This window comes from Aulonocara stuartgranti (assembly GCF_965226115.1).
Source record: "Aulonocara stuartgranti genome assembly, chromosome: 7".
In the NCBI taxonomy this organism is placed as follows: Eukaryota; Metazoa; Chordata; class Actinopteri; order Cichliformes; family Cichlidae; genus Aulonocara; species Aulonocara stuartgranti.
The window spans coordinates 45,784,795-45,805,773 of record NC_138945.1 but is presented as its reverse complement, the minus strand read 5'-3'; the positions used below and the strand labels follow the sequence as shown (position 1 = coordinate 45,805,773).

The 20,979-nt window shown below is 39.7% G+C and overlaps 1 protein-coding gene across 1 annotated transcript in view; it reads right to left on the bottom strand.

Moving 5' to 3' along the window:
* The window catches only part of LOC309711402 (solute carrier family 23 member 2), a gene marked incomplete at its 5' end in the record, with an annotated part of 70,514 nt that overhangs the window by 25,420 nt on the left and 24,115 nt on the right, over positions 1 to 20,979 (bottom strand). The window contains 6 exons of the mRNA XM_082541694.1: positions 1,792 to 2,045; positions 10,456 to 10,612; positions 12,172 to 12,289; positions 14,363 to 14,544; positions 15,348 to 15,531; positions 20,616 to 20,773. Of these exons, the coding sequence (XP_082397820.1) occupies positions 1,792 to 2,045; positions 10,456 to 10,612; positions 12,172 to 12,289; positions 14,363 to 14,544; positions 15,348 to 15,531; positions 20,616 to 20,773 (1,053 nt within the window). The remainder of the gene's footprint in view (positions 1 to 1,791; positions 2,046 to 10,455; positions 10,613 to 12,171; positions 12,290 to 14,362; positions 14,545 to 15,347; positions 15,532 to 20,615; positions 20,774 to 20,979) is intronic.

The window sequence follows — 20,979 nt, the reverse complement described above, 5'->3', positions numbered from 1 at the left end:
GTTGGAGAAAGAAAACTGTTTCACTATCAAGTCTAAAGATGGAGTGGAATCTATCGGCCCATCAGCTTGGATTCTGTATATAGAAACTCTGGATGTCTTCCCTTTATTGAAAGACACTGTAAATACGTTTTTTCACATCACTGTCAATAAATTCACCAAACTGCATTCTGAGTCTGTGTTTGAGTCCTGGCTGTGTGACAGAATGCTCGAGCCAAAAATGGGCTCAGTGGACTCAACTGTGTTCTTGTCGCCGGCTTGTCCAGCAGGAAACTCAGCTGGCAAAACACAAAGCTCTGCTGCTCCACATATCAACAGAACAAGATATATGGGAAGAGCATGTTTTGAGGGGAGCATATTTTCATAAATTATTGGAAAAAATGAAGTCTGAGACTGTACAGTCTGTCCAAGCTGGAACAGGAGGCCATGGAGAAGTACATCACCCTCAGATGCCTGAGTCTCTGACGTGGTAGACTGAATCCATGATTTGTAATTGGTGGCATATGGTCTGGTTCACTTGCTATTCCAGCACTGACTGGACAATAACCTTCATCCAATGTCTGTTCTGCTGGTCCTCTCTCAAGAATGATGTCCAGGAATATGTGTCTGCTTGCCAGGTTTGTGCTAAAAATAAGGTTTGCAGCTCTCCACCCACGGGACTCCTCCGATCTTTTCCTACACCTGGGAGGCCTTGCCCTGGCCTTTCCCCGCTCGCCAGATAACATAGTCATCCTTACTATACTTTTCTAAAGCAGCCTACTTCATCAGCTTACCCAAACTGTATCCTCACTGGATGCCCAAGTAATGACTCAGCATGAGAATTCTTTGGGACATCTTGTTGGATTGTGGTCCTCAAATTACCTCCTGGGTGTGAAAAGAGTTTTGCTCTGCCCTGGGAACCCAGGTTAGTCTTTTTTCTGGGTTTTACCTGCAGACATTATGACCAGGTGGAGAGGATAAACCAGAAGCTGGAGGCCTCCCTCTGATGCACAGTGTCCATGAATCCCTCCACCTGGAGCTCCCAGATAGCATGGGAAGAATATGCCCATAACTCCCTGACATCATCAGCAACTAGGCGATCAGCCACCCTCGTTTCCCTCTGTGGAAGGAGAGTGTTCTGTATTGTCTGTGCAACACAATTTCTGCACATGTCCGCGGCTCTGGAGGGTGACACAGGTAGCTCTGCTTCGGACAAATGAGCAGAATAAATAAAGTGCCGATCATTGCAAGACATCCAAACCCTATTGCTTAACAGGTTAAAAGATTTTGGCTTTCCACCAAGCATGTTCTGTTACGGATTCAATCTTGCAGACTCTCCTACTTTCATTGGACCACTTGAGATTTACTCTTTATTTAACCATGAATGTGCATGGAACATGGTCGTCGGAGTCCATGTTTCTTGGATGGTATTACAAGACAGGACATGCCAGGGTTACAAGAGCATTCTAAATTCAGGAAATTTGGATAAAATACAGGGTCATCTACTAATTGGTTCCATTGTTCCATTTTTCCTTGGGAATGACAAAGAGTTGTCTTGTCACATATGAATTCGTGTGTGTGTGATTGATAAACCACTTGAGGGTACCAGTTTAGCACACTGGGTTTAACAGGCAAACCATATACTGTAAGGCCCCATGTCTTCCTCCTTGCATTCCTGTCTTTTCTTTACTATTCTTTTGGACTAAAGGTTTAAAAGTCCCCCAAATGTTTGTTATGTTTTGAATCAAATGAATTAAAAATCTTACAAATTGCCTTCTTCAAGAGATCTACAACCAGATAAGAGATTGTATATACCTTTGTAATGCCCAGTGCAGCAATGTTTTGGCTGTAGGAAGTGGTGCCATTTCCAGTTCCCCACAGAGCAGCAAGTATGCAGCCAATACCCTCTACGGCGATGCCTCGGTTGACAGCGTGTATGGGTGGTGGAGGGGCACCAGACAAGCGAGCACAAGCATAGTAGTCACCAATAGATTCCATGGTCGATGCCAAGACCCCGGCCATCATACCCAGCACTGATGACAAACTCACTGTGGGCACACCCCATTGGCCTGTGGATGCAGAGGAGGCATACTTAAGCTTTCCTAAACTATAGGAACAGGAAGACTGAAATCATGTCAGTGGCTACAGTACCTAATAGATGAATCAGTCATTGTCAGTTTTAATAAACATGAAGATTTATTTATTTGCCTGAGTAAAAAATTGTAGTTTGAGTGCCCATTAGTTTAGTTTGATCAAACCATTTTTGTGCTTTTTAATTGTTTAACTTATTTTAACACTCTGGATACTTTAAATCATGTCGGCAATGATGACACCTGGTCTGTTGGAGCTCACTTGCATTTACATTTCATTTAAATTAATTTTTTTAAAGAGAACATTTTAAAGAGAACATTTTCTTAAATGCAAAAAATTATAAACACTTTCAAGTAGAGTCAAACCCAAATAAAATAAGATATATATGTATAAACTAAAGTATCTTTTTTTTTAAATCTTTACTCATTTTGGAAGGTTTTATGAGTTTTTGTACATGTGTTGCAATGCGTTAAAGTGTGCAAGTGAATGAGTGAATGAAGAGACAACCATATCAGCATTCTGAAGTTTGCTCTGTTCTTCAAAGTTTTTGTGCTGTTGAAAACAAGATGTTATGATGCTGTAGACGTTAATTAATATTAACAATAATTCATGGTCCAACCTAAAATCCCTCAGGTCAGTGGAGTTTTACAGGCCCATGTATATTTTTATTGGCTTGTGCAAAAAGCTTTAATATTTATATTTTTAATTATTAGTGCAATTTAATTGAGACAGTATTTTATATTACTTTACTTTCAATCAATGTTACGAAAACCTTGAAATACACACCATGCTCCCCTTTAGGTTCACCCCTGTTCGCTTCCATCTAAAATAGGAAAGCTGTCGTCAGCCTTCAGCAAGATGTATAATTTAACCATAGTATCAAACTAAGTCAGCATCTCATCTGCATATTTTAATGTAGCCTTACTTCTGATTTATTTACTAGATTATATTTATATATTGACTCTTTCCCTAATTGATCTTTTTTACTTAACTTCAGTAATTACTTCCTCTGAACCATCGGCATGTCTTTTAGAGCCCATTCCCACAAGACTACTCAAAGTCCTACCCCAATATCAAAAATTATTGAAAAAGTAGTTGTAAAGAGAACTGAAGAGTTTCAGCTATGAAACAATAGAGAAACAGCATTATTTAACGTTACAAATGAACTTTTAATGCCCTCTGACAATGGACTCATCTGTGTGCTTGTCTAATTTCCCCTTGTGGGACAATAAAGAAAATTGAATTGAATTGTCCTGCTAGACCTCAGTGCACCATTTGATACTGTTCACTTTAAATGTTTTATTACAGAGAATTTCCCATGCTTTAGGTATTAGAGGTACTGCAATGCAGTGGTTTGAATCATGTCTATCTAACAGACTTTAATTTGTCCATGTAAATGGCAAGTCCTCTTCACACACAAAGGTTAATTATTGAGTTTCAATGGTTCAGTGCTTGGACCTGTTTACAATGTACACATTTCCAATATTTTATTTTAATTTTTTCAGCATAGAAAACTCCATCAACAAACAAATACAGCTCAGGCGCTGAGATGATAGGACAAGAAATAGCACAATAATAATAGTCAATAGGGAAAGACAAAAGAAAAAAGAAAGAAAACATTAAAATCAGAAACTACCAGTATCCATAACAAATTAAATGTCATGAATATGTAATAAACAGGGAAATTGCAGTGCCATGGTACATGTTTATACAACGTGAGCTTTCTCAAGATGAGAACAAAACAGAGTCCAGGATTTTGAGAAAACATTTGCTGCAGGTGTTTGCAGGTATCGAACTTTTTCCAGCTGAATGACTGATAACATGTCATTGAGCCAGACACTGAAGGAGGGAGGAGCAGCGGACTTCCATTCCTTTAGAATAAGTCTTTTCGCAATCATCATTCCGAGGTCGATTGGCACCCGCACAGTCGCAGGGATAGTTCTGGAACGTACACAGCACAAAAACTGCAATTTCTGGATTGGGTAAGATGGAAATCCCATAAGCTTTAGAGTACCAATCAAATATTTTGGACCAAAAATTGGTCAATGAGGGGCAATGCCAGAAAGCGTGAGCCAATGTGCTCTCTGATGTTTTACATCTGTCACATATGGGGGAAGTTGAAGGATAAATTTTGTGTAGTCGAACCTTGGAATAATGTAGCCGATGGACAATTTTAAATTGTATTAATTGATGTCTGCTGTTAACAGAGCAGGAATGAATTTTTGATAGGCATTTGTCCCACATTGATTCTGATATTTCTATGCCCAATTCCTCCCTCCAAGCGTCTCTTATCCTCGTAGTCTGCACTTCAATGCTGTCATCAAACAAACGTACAATTGTAGAAATCAAATGTTTGGAGTAAGGAGGGCTCAGGAACACCTTAAAAAGGTTATGTTCATGTGGAACATCTTGGTAATTCTTCATATTGGATTGCATAAAATGCCTGACTTGTAGGTAACGGTAAAAATGTGAATGCGGTAAATCAAATTTTTGCTTAAGTTGATAAAATGATGCAAATTTTCCATCTATATAAAGATCTTTGAATTTGAGTAAGCCCTTCTCCTTCCAAACATAGTAGGATTTATCATCCCAAGGAGGCAAAAAGGCATGGTTATCACATATTGGTGCCTGCACAGAGGAGTTTGGCAGTTCAAAAAAACCTCTAACTTGGTTTAAAATCCGCACAGATTGTTTCGGAACAAACCCCAGTTTCTTAAGACTCTCAGCCCTCCCTACTTTTGAGAGAAGCAGGGCCTCTAGAGAGGAGCCCCTTACAATGCCAGCCTCCATTTTAACCCAAAGGGGGATGTTGAAATCACCAAGATCTGAGGATGTCTGCTGCCAGAAGGTCAAGGCTCTTAGATTTGCAGCCCAGTAATAATGTTTAAATATTGGTAAACTCAGACCTCCCTCCAATTTGGATTTTTGTAGATGTAATTTTAAAATCCTAGGATTCTTGTTGTTCCATATGTAAGAAGTAATAATTGAGTCCAACTCCTTAAAGAAAGAGGAAGTGAGATAAATAGGAAGATTTTGGCAAAGATACAGAAATCGAGGAAGAGAGACCATTTTTATGGAATTTATACGACCAACCATAGATAGGGGAAGAATTTTCCATGACTCGATGTTATGCTTTAATGTTGACAAGAATTCAGCAAAGTTCAAGCTAAAAATTAATTTGGGATCTTTAGGAACAGTTAATCCAAGGTATGTGAGATGGTCGTTAACTATCTTGAATGGAACGTTACAAAGAAAACTCGGTGAACCGGTTTTAGATAAAGGCATAAGTTCACTTTTAACCCAGTTAATTGTATATCCTGAAATTTTGCCAAATGAGGTGACCAGATTAAGAAGGGATGGTACAGAGTCTTCTGCATTACGCAGGTATAATAGTACATCATCTGCGTACAAACTAATAACAGTTTCAACCCCTCTGACCAAGAGCCCTTGTATTTTTGGATGTGCTCTTATCTTAATCGCAAGGGGCTCTAATGCCAGAGCAAATAGAGCAGGAGACAGGGGGCAGCCCTGCTGAACAGAGCGCTGCAAAGGAAATGGCGCCAACCTCTCTCCATTTGTGAGAACTGAACAGGTTGGATTTGCGTATACAAATTTTACCCAAGATATAAATATTTCACCAAACCCAAACTTCCGTAATGACTCGAACATATAAAACCACTCAACCTGATCAAAGGCTTTGTGTGCATCAAGAGCTAAAATTGCTGCTCCTGCCGAACTACCATGGTCAGAATAGATGGTGTTGAGAAGACCTCTAACATTGAAAAAAGAAAGTCTGCCAGGGATAAATCCCGTTTGATCGGGGTGAATAATAGAGGTCAAGTACTTGTTCAGTCTAGTTGCTAAAATTTTGGTTATCACTTTTCAATCAAAAATTTGAAGAGCAATTGGCCTGAAGTTAGCAGGATCTGAGTCATCTCTGCCTTTCTTCAAGATTAACGAAATATTTGCTTCATACAGAGTTTGGGGTAGTACGCCCCTGTTTTTAGAATCACGCATCATCCTAAGCAAGAATGGAGCAAGACCATCACAAAATTTCTTATAAAATTCTATGCCAAAACCGTCAGGGCCTGAAGCCTTCCCAGATGCAAATGACTTAATAGCAGCTACCACTTCTTGCAATGTAAAGTCCGAATCGAGTTGATCTCTGGCAGCTTCATCTAGCCTAGGCAGACTGAGAGAATCAAAAAAGTCATTTAAGGCAGACTGTGTTACATTCAGCTGGGATGAGTACAACTCCTGATAGAACTCTCTGAAGTGCTCATTAATTTCTATAGGGCTTGTTAGAAAAGCACCAGATTTAGATCTTATTTTGTGAATTGCTCTCGAAGCTCGTGTTCCTTTTAGTTGTTGCGCTAGCAATTTACCGGGTTTGTCTCCTATCTCAAAATGTTTATGTTTCAGCTTCAGTAGTAGGTTGGTAACCTGGTCACTCATAATTGCATTGTATTCGTATTTGAGTTTTAATATCTCTCTGTAATCCTCAGGTGATTTAGAATTCTGGTAAGCCCTTTCTAGACGAGGAATGGCACTATTAATTTCAGAAAGTTGCTTCATCTTCTCCTTTTTGAGGCCTGAGCTATAGGAAATAATTTCACCACGCATTACGACTTTTAATGTTTCCCACAGTGTTGAATCAGAGACCTCTCCGTTGTCATTTGAGTCAAGAAAGTCCTTGAGTTTGGGTGTCAATGTACACATTTCCATTAGGTAGTATTATTCCATTAGGCATAGCATACTTTTTTTTAAATACAGAAAAAGTTGGATATGTAAACCAAATGACATACACCAATTAGTTCAACTCCAGGAGTGTCTTAAAGACATAAAGAGTTCTAAGACGTCTAATTTCACTTTACTTCTAAATTCTGATGAAACTAGGGTTATTGCACTTGACCCTAAAAATCTTACAAATATGGTGTCCAACCAGATGCTTACTCTGGATGGCATTACCTCCAGTAACACTGGCAGGAATCCTGGAGTTGTTTTTGACCAAGATATGTGGTTTCTTTCATTTGCGCAACATCTATAATATTTAGAAACATTCTGTCTCAGATACTGAAAAAGTAGTAAATACACGTATTACTTCTAGACTGGACTACTGTCATTTGTTATTATCAGGATGTCTTAAAAGCTCTCAGAGAAGTTTTCAGTTGATCCATAATGCTGCAACGAGAGTAGTGACAGGGACTAGAAAGAGAGCATATTTCACCCAAACTGGCTTCTCTTCATAGGTTCCCTGTTAAATCCAGAATCAAATTTAAAATCCTTGTCATTACATACAACATTGTCACAACTTTAACACAACAGGCACTAAAGCAGGGGTGGGAACTCCAGGCCTCAGTGGCCGGTGTCCTGCAGGTTTTAGATGTGTCCTTGATCCAACACAGCTGGTTTAAATGACCAAATTACCTCTTCAACATGTCTTGAAGTTCTCCAGAGGCCCGGCAATGAACTAATCACTTCATTCAGATGTGTTGGTCCAGGGTGATATCTAAAATCTGCAGGACACCGGCCCTTGAGGCCTGGAGTTCCCCATCGCTGCACTAGAGGATGCATTTATTTTTAAATCTGGCTCGCCAGTAGACTTTTTTAGCTATTGAAAAGATGATTTTCCCAGCATCTTTGAGAATTTGCAACATAAAACTTTGTTTTCAGTTCCTTGATATTTGGGGAAATCTCTTCCTTTAGCAATCTCCTGAGCAATTTTCCATTGATTAAAGGTATAAAAGGTATATATCTATTTCTACTGTACCAAAATCTTCAGATTATCACCAGCTAAACCCAATAAAACCCAAACATGCTAATTAAACTTATTTAACATTCACTATCTTTATCATTGTCTGCACTATTGCAGTTAATACTGCTTTCAGTCTTCAACTTCTAACATTAAAAACTATCATGTGCTGTCAAAATTCTTTGGGTTCACAACAGGACATCATTAAAAGGCAAGTGTTTTTCCTGCCATCATTTCAAACAATTTTGTGTATTTGTTTGGCAAGTATCGGCAAGTATTTGCTAATCTGCTCATCTGCCTTCACACACATCAAGTTGAGTGACATCCCATGGTTAATGCAAAGGGTTTAATATAATGTTGGCCCACCATTTGCAGCTATAACAGCTTCAAGTGTTCCGGGAATTTTTGACATTCTTCCAGAAGTGCATTTGTGAAGTCAGACACTGATGTTGTAAGAGAAGGCCTGGCTCACAGTCTCTGCTCTAATTTATCCCAAAGGTGTCAGGTTGAGGTGAGGACTCATGGACCAATGTACAAATTATGGGACCTTGTCCCCTTCTGTACTTTGCGTTGTGACTGGCTTGGATGCAGCTGTTTGGCCATTGAGACCAATTCCATGACATTCTCTATAAATTGCTCTTCTATATACACTGCACTATTCTGAAGGCCACATGAACTTTGGAGGTCTGTAGTGAGGCCAGAAGGTTGATGTCATATATACACTATGCACCTCACCTTTGTTATGATACCAGTAGCAGTTGACGGTGGGATAGTTAATAACGAGGAAATTTCAAGCCTGGACTTGTTGCACAGGTCGCATCCTATAACTGTGTCATGCTGGAATTCCCTGAGCTCCTGAGAGTGACCCATTCGTTCAGAAGAAAAGAAGGAGTAGACGCAGTTTGTACGCTTTCATCCTTGATTTTATATGCCTATGGCCACGATTGGAATATCTGAACTCAGTAATATGGATACTTTTGTACCATCTGTAAACAGCAGATGATAGGTGCAAACAACTAAAGTCCTACAGCTGACTTTCCCAGCATGTTTATTGAATAAAAAAATACTGACATCAAGCTGAACCTGTGAGTTTCCAACAGGGAAATGCATTTTATACCCTTACCTGGACTATATATTGTTCCTGTTACAAAATGATATTGTTTTGCTTTGATCTCCTTTTTGTTTTTGTTTTTAAAAAAGGTCCCAATCCTCTACAAACATGTGTTCTTTCAAACTACAAAACAGACATTCCGCAGTCAAATCCCACATGACTTCTTACCAGTCAGAGCAAACTGACTGTTGGCACAAGGTGTTATGCCTCAATCAATCTGTCACTCTTCACTTACATACCAAGGTTTTAGCAGATACGCATTAAGCAATCAATCATAAATAAATGTCTAGTTTCATATCTAATGTGTGAATCAGTTAACAGCAATTGTGCAACATTTAACCCTTTAAAGCCGGTCGGAGCAGGCACGCTCTGTTTTGCATAACTATTTTTAAATCCTGGTAGAACTGCAACCACGTAAGCTAGCGCAATATTTTTTTTTGCATATGAAACCGGAGGAGTTGTACTTACATCTTATGCCATCAGCTTTTCCTAGGTCACAGTTTCCTTCCACATGTAGCTTTGCAAAAATTGCATAAAAAGCGCTTGCAGCAACAAAAACATAATATTGCCGATCCGATCAGCTGTTCGTAACACTTCCTACGCTGGAATAGAACTATCACATGTCCGCCATTACCTGCCCGAAACAGGGAGTGACGTCATAATCTCGGAAATGTAGTTTTTTACCATCAGGGCCTTGTAAGCCTATACTGGTGTTTTTAAAAATTATGTTTGACTTTCTGTGTCGTTTCTGGGATGCTTAGGACTCATATTGCACTGCTGGAAATAGTTTATTTTGATGCATATGCTGTTTTTTTTTTGTTTTTTTTTGCAAATTTGCACTATAATATTTATTTTCGTTTTTCCTGCAGTACATAAAAATTGTTGTCTTTCAAAAATAAAACTATGAAGACACTCAAAATAAATTTCCTGTGGTTGGAAACTATTTTGTGCAACTATTTTGTATTTACAGTTTTGAGGGATAAGCCTCTTAAATTTCTGTATTATATGTTAAAAAAGCAAAAACTTCTTTCAACATTTTTTCCAACAATTACTATGCACTTAATGCATACATATTATTAAAATTTGGGCTATAATGGTTGTATTGATGTATAGCAACTTGAAATGCTCCCAAACATGGCACTACAGCATGTAAAAATATAATATAAGCTCTGGTGGACTTGGTTCTATGGTAGGTCTTAAAGGGTTAACTAACCACAGTTTTGCATGTTTATCAAGAGTAGCCTAATGAGAAGCAAGCAAGCCAAATGGTAACATAACTTCTAAGAATTTTTACTTTATTTGTAATACAGCAATAAATGGCAGATCTTTAATAATGCAGTTACTACAGGACTTTTGCAACTTTATATGTTTATGAAGCAAAGTAGTTTCCCTAATAAGGGTATTACAACTACTAAAATTAAAGATTTCTGAGGAAAGGTGTTCAAGAAAATTAAAAAAGTAAACAAAAATATATATATATAGTAAAATAAAAGAACTGTTTGAAGTATGATACCTATTCACTTACCAGGATAAGGCACATGGAACCATGGAGAGTTTGTAACAGCATCCAGGTTTATGTCGGTTCTGGCTGAGAAGCCATACTTATCAGACTTTGAAGGCAGGACATCAAAAATGGTCAGCAAGAAACAGATAAGCCAGCCACCACACATGCCAAACAAAACCTGGAATTTGTTATCAAAAACAGAAAAACAAAAAATTTAACTAATACAAAAAATGCAAGTCCGAATTTGTTTTCAGTAACACTTTGAGGTGATAAGATGTTCCACGTGAATCTATCTTAAAACCAATAAACCAGCCCTTTCCATCCACACCCCTTCGTCAAATGTAAGATGGTGGTGACAGCTTAAGCACGATCACATTATTGATCAATTTGGTAGATGTACTTCTGCAGCTGTCATAAATATGAGCCTGAATACATGTGCATACAGTTTGTCTGGGACTCCAGTGGGTTTTTTTTAATCATCGCATTTGTACAGGGATTACATGGGAGAAAAGAACTGTGCACATGAATGCTTTTATTTAGGACATATCGAGGAAAGTGAAAGCATAACTCATAGTCAGGCAAACATGCAAGCAGAATGAGCTCATTATATTATCTAAATTTCTGCCTTAAAGTCATCATGATACATTGATCTGTAGAATCCATGAATGAAGATAACTGAGTGGGATTCATGGAAAGTTCATGGGTAAACTTGAGATAATTAATTCTAGAAGATTTCAGTTACCAAGTATCATATCCATTATAATGATAGCCTAAAAAAGAATATGACTTGACAGAAGATTGTGTGTACTTTTGTTTGTGGGTACACATTATGTGTGGGTACACATTATGTGTACACAATCTTTTCTTAGATAGAAAGAAAAATACCATATTTTATGATAATGAATACTGATGAATAGCTAGAGCAGTTAAGCATTGTTTACTCTAATATCAACAGGCATTTAGATGTTGTTGGTGTTTTCAGACTTTTCTGGAAATATTTCTACCCACCATTTGATCTTTTGCCATTCTTTTAAATCTCTATTTTTTTAGTAGCTTAAAAAGAAAGCCATGGATGATGCTGTCATCAAAACTTTTTTTAATTTTCTTTTATCTGCAGCAGAGATGTAGCTGCTGATATGAAACAGATCTCATTCTAGAAAAATGTTTATTGAAAGCATGCCAAGTTTTGATGCTTGTTGTCTTCTTGGGAGCCACAAAAGGATTGTGTTTCAGCCGAGCACAGACACTTTCAAGGTATCCCATTGCATGAACATGAAAGAGGAAAGAACAACAGCTTAAAAATAAATTATATTATTTTTTCTTTCTATTTTCAAAACGATTTTTTCAAAAGATTTTTTTCCCAGTGTAATGTTATCAGCACTATAGACTGCCATAATAATGTTTAAAAGTAGAGGCAATATCGTCCCTACACAGAGTTAAAAGGCAGATTCAACATACTAGTGTTTAACAAAAAGTCAAATTGTAAACTTGTTTTCAGTATACAAATGTTGTCTATTATACAAATAGACAACATTTAGTTTTTTCAAATCTAACTTGACTGGCAGACTTTGACTTGACTCCACATGATTTCACAACTTATTTTTCATTAAATTTTTTATGAAGCAAGGTTAGGATGGTCGAAACTGTTTTTTTGGGGTCCCATCATTTAATTTGATCTTTTTTATCACAACGGAAAGCAAGTGAAACATATTAGACTTGGAAATTTTGACAACTCACAGAGAACAGCTTGAAGAGTGGATACTGGAACACCATCCATTTTTTATTCTTGTAAGAAACCATTGGAACATCAACGTTGCTGAGATATTGGGAGAACAGTAGAATCAGACCCACTGTGCTATAGGAAAAAAGAAAATGGGATAAAATGTGTTAATCATAGTAATTTCCCCAAAGGCTTGGCCCTTGCTTCCAGCTATTTGTGGAATTTCTTTTTAGCAGGGCATGGTTCACTGTTACAGGGAGGTCAGGGCAAGTGAAAACATGCCACTTTACACAACAGGCATGGCTGGTACTTGACACCTGAAAATGATATGTTTTTGTAACACTTTAAATGTGATGAAAGATGTCATACTGTGCATGAATACTGGTCAGATAGAAGTAAAGAGGTGATTTACAAATAAGCTGTCCATGTCTGCTTCTACAAGCTGCAGGATATGGACTGACACTTCTATTGATGGATGAGGGCCAGAGAGAGACTGCTGAAGTTATGAAGGATATGACTGATTACTATCCATATATGGCACCAGGAGGGGGATGTGCTCAACCTTTTAAAACCCACAAATATCTCTCTATATAACAGGATTAGTCTGCATTATCTCAAGATAGAAATGTTAAATGAAGACAGATTTCACAGGGTAGCACTAGACGGCACAATTCTTAGCTGGAGATGTGGATTAACACAGTAGGCATTTATGTTTTAAAAATAAATGAGGGTAAATTTGTCAATATAGAATTAATTTCATGATGCTTGAGACTGATTGTGGTTTTTGAATTTGACCCCATATTTCAGTCTTGGTTAATGGTCGATGTTCATGGTGGTTCTAGTATTTGAAGATTTTATTTTTATTTCTATTTTAGGATTTTGGTTTGGTGTTTTGATTTCTCTCAGTGTCCATTTCAAAATGTCCGCATTCATGTTTGTCAGGCTCTTTTGGCTTCTTGTTGTTTTATTTGTAGGTTTGCATCATTTGTGTGATTAAATACCAAGGGTGAACCAGAAAGCAGAGCCAATGGAAAAGGTAATCAAATAGTTTCACAGCCTTTATTGGCACACAGAAAAGATGGATATAAGTACACAGGGGTCATAGGAGTTACCGAAGAGGAGGAGACTGGCTTCAGAATGATCAGCTCGGAGGAGAGAGAGGACCTCAAATCAAAACAGCGCCCAACTATAAAAGTGCTTTCTAGAACTGGAAGTATCATTTCTACTGGCGGATATGCATTTAAGAGCACGTCTTCCCATGGACTGGTTCTTATGTTGTGCTTTTCTACTTTGCTCTGAGTACTCAAAGCACTATACACTGACTCATTCACCGATTCATACCCGTTCATAAAAGAATTCTTTTTGTATGCTTCTTCTACACAAGAGCTTTCTATCTAACATTCACACATTGCATCGGAGAGCAACTTGGGGTTAGTATCTTGCCCAAGGAGCAGGCAGGGATCGAACCACCAACCTCATGATTAGTAGGTGACTTGCTCTCATAGGTAGAGCGGGTCTTTGTTCTTTGCCAGGTATGGCATAGAACAGAAGGAGAGAGTGTTCGCCCTGGAGGCAATAAGATCTACTTCCGCCTGGCCAAATATATCCCATACCTGAGCTTCTACAAAGAGTGCTTCAGTTCATTACACCAGCCCATGTGTGCTTGGGGTCATTGCCCTGTTGTAATACCCAATTGTATCTAAGTTACAACTGATGCTTTCGAGCTATAATGAAGAACTCTGAAGTAGTCTGCCACTGTAATTATTAAGTCCACTGTGTTTTGTACCATTTCCACTGGTACACTGCAGTACGTTGTTATAGCTCTGTGCTTAACAGCTGGTATAGTTTTATTTGGGGTTGAATGCCTGAGCCTCACTCCTCCAACAATACTTGTGTTAACTATGGTCAACTTAATTTCTGTCTAATTTGAACATAAAACCTTTCTTTGCAAGCATTCACTTCAGAGGAATTATGGAAAGCTCAGTATTACCAAAACATTCAGGTCCACGGTGAGTCTATGTCTTTTGACAGCAACCATAGAGGCAAGTGGCAAGTAAAGCAACGTGTGAATATGGGTTTCCTGTCCAGTTAGAATTATATGCTTTGATATAATAAAGACAGAATTAGGACTGGTAGACACTTCTGATGAGCTTAGAGACTTCTTTCAACATATTTTCCAACATAAAGCTAATCAGGATTTTAACTCACAGAGCAGCTATTCCCCAGTGGCCTCCAGACTTCTTTCCAGCCTCAGTAAACAGTGACAGACCAATGAGATTGATGGTGGGAGCGATAGCCAGAGGACCAATATATCTTAGCACAAGGCCCACCAGCCCAGATAAGCCTAGTGTGAGCTGAAGGAGAGAGGATACCAGAATGGCTCCCTGGATCTGTGGAAGATAAGACAATAAGGACGTAATGTCATTCCCTATGCCAACATAAAGGTTTCATATCTAAAATTAAATGCTGTGCATCTTTTGCCATTATAATGCTTTCGTTTGACTTTAACCTTTCAAAATTAAGTTTTAGGCCTTTTGCAGAACTCAGTTTTAGAACATGAAACTCTAAAAACTGTTCAAGTTAAAAGTCTGACATTTTCACTGGTTTGACCCAAAATCTGAAATTTAGGACAGATAAAATTGAAACAGACTGTCTATTAGCGATTTAAAAATAGCAGAATTCAAGCAGTTGTGTAATTTGAGCACATGCTAACAAAGAACTTCACATTGACAGCTAGCCACAGTTTCTAAATAGTATGTACTGTGCAGCCTCTGATGAGAAATATCTATCTATCTATCTATCTATCTATCTATCTATCTATCTATCTATCTATCTATCTATCTATCTATCTATCTATCTATCTATCTATCTATCTATCTATCTTCATTGATTGTACTTATTTGTATTTTTGTATTTCCTTCTGATATCTGTACCCGAGCTGAGGTGACGCAGAAATTTCCCCATTGTGGGATCAATAAAGTCTTATCTTATCTTAATGTAGCTTTTCTCTCGTTGGGTTCTTCACACTGTCCTTTTTCCTGTTTGTCGAGGGACTTAAAATGAATTCAACTTCACATTTAAATGTTAAGTCTTGACAACATATTTTTCACTTCTTTGCTTATTTATACCCCCCCCCCCCCGACACACACACACACACCTTGTTTTGTTTTTTTAACCACACAAGTGAACATACCTCACGCATTCTTGTCATCCAGACCTCATCTGAATTTTCCATTTGTAGCTGACTGGTGCCATTATGAAACTGCACCAATGGTTTCACAGGTACATTTGGCACAGGACACTGCCACTTGGGTAATGCAAGAATTGCCAGGGTTGGTGTGATGAAACTGAATGTGCCACCCTGGAGGATTGGTAACCTGCAAGTCAATAATTTTAAAGTTAAAGGTCAAAGGTCACTTGACCAAATGGTGTAAAGTCTCTTCTGATTACGCTTGACTTTGTATACTCAAAGCAAACCTGAAGATAATTTTTATTTTTCAAAATAACTACACTGATTTTACTCTCTCACACAGGTATATACGTATATAGATCAATCTCATGAAATAACAATCCATAAGATTGGCCTAAAAGTTAACTTTAACCTTAAGTGGCAAATGGACAATAATCATGCTGATGTTTTTCTCCACACATAATCATTTAACTGTCAAAATAAATTGCTGCACAGATTAGGCGGACTTATTATTTATAGCTGAGGAGGAACCATGGTTCATTCTTCATTTAGACACTTTAGGAATTGGCAGTTGATTATCACAAATGGAATCCCTTTCCTGATATTTCAAGTTTGTCAAAATATGTGACATTCAATTCATCCTGTCTTCCTCCCTTAGCCCATCAATCATTATCTGACTTGGTGGTATGTGTACCTGTCTGCATAGAGCTTACGACAACCTGTATCGATCAATCGTTTGTTTATTTTCTAGTCTATCTATGATATGACAGTGTTTTTCTGATTTAATTTAATTTACAGCATTTTACAAATCAGTTAGTGCTTGTAAAACCTATCTGCAAATGTATAGTATAGTGTACAATCCATTGGTTTTATTATACTGTAATCTGCCAAAGGGTAGTCAAGCTTTGTTATTACAGAGTCCTGTAATGTATTTTTTGGGAACGAAATCAAATGTTATTTCTTTCCTCTTAGTTTAGACTACACTCGTGTCATAGTTATGTACCTATTTTCCCCGTGCCATATGCTCATAATGAAGAGTGAGAATGCAGTTTGTGTTTAAAACTAATTCAAACATCCAGAGAAAAAATTTCAAACTAAATAAAATACACCCATAGTGTTCATTCTTTAAACAAAGGATTTGGCTGTAGTGCGATATTAATGTTAACCCCTCCTTGGTAGGACTTCCCAGCAAGTCCTGGCAGTAACCTGAATAGAATAGAATAGAATAGCCTTTATTGTCATTGTACAGAGTACAACGAAATTGGAGTGCCACTCCCTTGGTGCAAGTTTCAATAATAAATATAAATGTAAAATATAAAAAGTACAAAAAAAACAATCATAAGTACTCAAACAATAGTATGTACAATATATACAGGATAGCATCATTAATATAATGACAGTATGAATAGCAGCATAATATAATGACAGTGACGGTATGGAATAGGTTCAATTGTTTTTGTGCTTATTTACTACGGTGATAGCTCTGGGAAAGAAGCTATCCCTGAATCTGTTTGTCCTGGTTTTATGTGACCTGTACCGTCGGCCTGACGGTAATAGTTCAAACAGTTGGTTGCTGGGGTGAGAGTAGTCCTTGATGATATTGCCAGCTCTGCTGAGGTACCGAGAGTTTGCAGTGACCTCCAGGCTGGGCAGAGAGCAGCCAGTGATCTTCTGGGCTGTGTTGATGACCCTCTGCAGTACTTTCCTGTCCGCAGCTGAGCACCCTGCATACCATGTTGTTATGCCGTACGTTAGGATGCTCTCTATGGTGGCTCTGTAAAATGTCACCAGCAGCCTCTCCTCCAGGTTGTTCCTCCTGAGGACTCTCAGAAAGTGGAGACGCTGCTGGGCCTTTTTAACCACCGCCGTGGTATTTGCAGTCCAGGAGAGGTCATCAGAGATCTGCATGCCCAGAAACCTCATGGAGTGTACCTTCTCCACACAGTTCCCGTGAATGTAAAGTGGGGCCGGGTCTGCTCTGCCCTTCCTGAAGTCCAAGATAAGTTCTTTAGTTTTCGTTGTGTTCAGTTGGAGGTTGTTAACTGAACACCACTCACTCAGTCTGTTGACCTCATCTCTGTAGTCCGACTCATCCCCCCTTGAGATGAGTCCAACCACTGTGATGTCATCCGCGAACTTTATGATGGTGTTTGAGAGATGGGTAGGGGAGCAGTCGGATGTGTAGAGCGTAAACAGGAGGGGACTCAAAACACATCCTTGTGGAGACCCGGTGCTGAGTGTGATGGTGCTGGACCGGTGGGGGCCGAGTCTGACAGACTGTGGTCTATTTGTCAGGAAGTCCTTGATCCAGAGGCAGATGGGGGTGGAGAGTCCCAGGTGAGACAGTTTCTGGACCAGGATCTCTGGGATGATATGATTGAATGCTGAGCTGAAGTCCAGAAAGAGCATTCTCACATAGCTTCCTATGACTCAGCGCAGTGTGGAGCACTATGGAGATAGCGTCCTCGGTGGTTCGATTTGTCCTGTAGGCAAATTGGTGGGGGTCCAGAGTGGGAGGCAGACCGGCCCTGATGTGCTGACAGACCAGTCTCTCAAAACACTTCATCACTACAGGCGTAAGTGCAACAGGCCTGTAGTCATTTGGGCTGGCCACAGCTGTCTTCTTGGCGATGGGGATGATGGTGGAGGTTTTGAGGCAGGGTGGGACGGTGTTTGATGACATGGAAAGGTTGAAGATTTTAGTGAAGACTCCGGTCAGTTCGTCAGCACATGCTCTGAGAACCTTTCCATGTATTCCATCAGGACCTGCCGCCTTCCTGGGATTCACTGACCTTAGAACACACCTCACTTGATGCTCCCTAAGTGTTAGTGTGCCAGTGCTGGGGGCGGGTGGAAGTGGTGTGGCAGCTGAGGGCCTGGTCGTCTCAAAGCGGGCGAAGAAACGGTTTAGATCCTCAGCCAGTGAGGCATCAGTCCTAGATGTTGCCTGGTTATTGCTTCTGCAGTTGGTAATGTGATTGATCCCTTGCCACATTTTTCTGGGGTCGTTGTCAGCAAAGTGATCTTCAATCCTCCTCCTATAGACAGCCTTAGCTTTCCTGATGCCTCTACTCAGGTCTGCCCTGGCCGCCCTATACGCAGCCCTGTCCCCTGACTTGAAGGCAGTGTTGCAGCTTTTTAGGAGGGATTGCACTTCATCCAGGGTTTTTGATTTGGAAACACCCTGACCCTTTTGTTGACGGTGACATTGTCAACACAGTTCCTGATGTACGAGAGTACAGTGTCCGTGTACTCCTGGAGGTTGTGGCTGGAGAATAAATCCCATACAGTTGTTGAGAAGCAGTCCTGCAGTTGAGAAAGGGCTCCTTCAGGCCAGGTTTTTATTGTCTTTGTCTGGGGCTTTGTTTTTCTCAGCAGGGGGGTGTAGGTGGGGGTGAGGGACATGCAGAGGTGGTCAGATCCAGCCAGGTGGGGGAGGGGTGTCGCTCTGAAAGCATGCCTGATGTTTGAATAGACATGGTCCAAAGTGTGTTCTCCTCTCGTAGCAAAGTTCACAAACTGGACAAATTTAGGAAGCACAGTCTTTAGGCACGCTTTGTTAAAGTCGCTTTGTTTGTTTATGGTGTTGAGCAAGAGGCTGAGAGCCGTGCTAACGTTAGCATCCGGCGGTATATAAACAGCTATCACAATAACTACTGTAAACTCCCTCGGGATGTAAAAAGGTCTGCACAAGACTGCCAGAACCTCCAAATCAGGAGAACAGTGTGTGTGAATGATCCTGCTGTTACAACACCACTCGTTATACACGTAAACACATAGCCCCCCTCCTCTGCTTTTACCTGAGTTGCTGTTTCTGTCATGCCGGTGTAGCGTGGGGCCTGCTAACTCGACTGCAGCGTCGGGAATCAGCGGGTGAAGCCACGTCTCCGTAATAAGAATAATGCTGCAGTTACGTGCAAAGCTTGTGTTGGCTATCTGTAGCTCCAATTCGTCCAGTTTGTGGGTGATGGATCTGGCGTTCGATAGGAAAAGGCTCGGAAGTGCTGGCCGGTGTGAATGTTTGCGTAGCCTAGCATCTGAGCCCGACCGGCATCCCCTCTTCTGCTTTCTTTCCCCCGTCGCCTTCTACGCTTGCTGGGCGGGCAGACCATCCACAGTGACCCTGGCGGTCTCGCTATCGCCACCAGGATGTTGTGTGTTCGCTGATAGTCGCCAGAAACAGACAAACTATATTTAAAACCTAGGTCAATTAGGTTCTGGCGACTGTAAGAGATGGTGGTGTTGCAAACATTCAAAAATATCCACATTAAAAGTAAAAATTAGCACCAAACTGGAGAGCTAAGAGCCGCTGCACCCGTGCGCGCCGCCATCTTGCTAATATGCAAAGCTCATTTTAAGTTTTCTGTAGCCCGATAATAAAAACTGTCAATGCGTTGGAATCCATTCAATCCTTCGAATCACGTTTAAAAACCCACTTGTTTAAGCTAGCCTTTGAAACAAATTCGATTTAAAATTTTTACTCAGTTTGCGTTTGTGCCATACCACTTATCTGAAACTTTTCCGTAATGATAACTGTATTTTCTTCGTCACTCTATTGCTGTAACCCCGCAAATGCGGCTCTTGTGTGAAGCACTTTGATGTACCTTGGTCTTTTAAATCTGCTATAGAAATAAAATTGAAACTTAAACTGAAAAATTAGTGATGGGATTTCCGGGTCTTTTTAGAGAACCGGCTCTTTCGGCTCGGCTCACTAAAAAGAGCCGGCTCTTTCGGCTCCCAACCGAAAAAAAGAAAATTTATTCATAACACACGTGAAAAGACCCAGGAAAACCGAGTAAACGATAAAAACAATAACAAAATAACGCTGAAAACCGATAAAAACCCTGAAAACTATACATTTCACGCCTGAGCCTCAACTCTCGCACCCCGGTACCAAACGACTCACGGACCGGTACCGGTCCAAGGCCCGGGGGTTGGGGACGGCTGTTCTAGAGATCCCCACAATAAACTAACCCACAGTTTAAGTTCACATGAACCACTACAGGAGCTGGGCTGTTACTTTAGATCCTTTGTGGATGTGTTTTAGGAAGACTTATATTAATCCTCAAAAATCCTCACTGAACAAAGAAATGCTTCCCCAATATCAGGTGTGCCAAACAAATAAAACGCTCACTCATTCTTAGGTGGGGCATTGTCTCAGTTTGCGCACTGCAAAGCTAGTGCCAAAAGATATTACACAAGTGGAAATTCTTGTGTGAACTCTTGTGTTTTCGTCTGCTTTGGTTCACTGAAATCATAAAAGGGTGTTACCTGTTTCCAACAGTCGTCTGCAGCAGCGTACACAATCCTGACACAAAGAATATGGTGGAGATCAGCTGACTTTTAGCAATGTTGTTGTCCTTTATACAGAGCGGTTCAGCCAAGATCAGTGGAACTGCAATGATGCCACCGAAAGCAAGAATGTAATGCTGCAGAAAGTGGAATAATAGAGAGATTTTAAAGGATTAAACATATTTTCTTTTTATACAGATTAATTTATGTTTTTATCTTCATAAAACTCCTTTTTATTTGACTTTAATGCTTGCTGTGTTGTTGTTTTTTATTGAAAAACAGTCACAATGTGCAATGACATAGATGAGAATTAATTTCATACCAGACTGTACTGGATGTCATT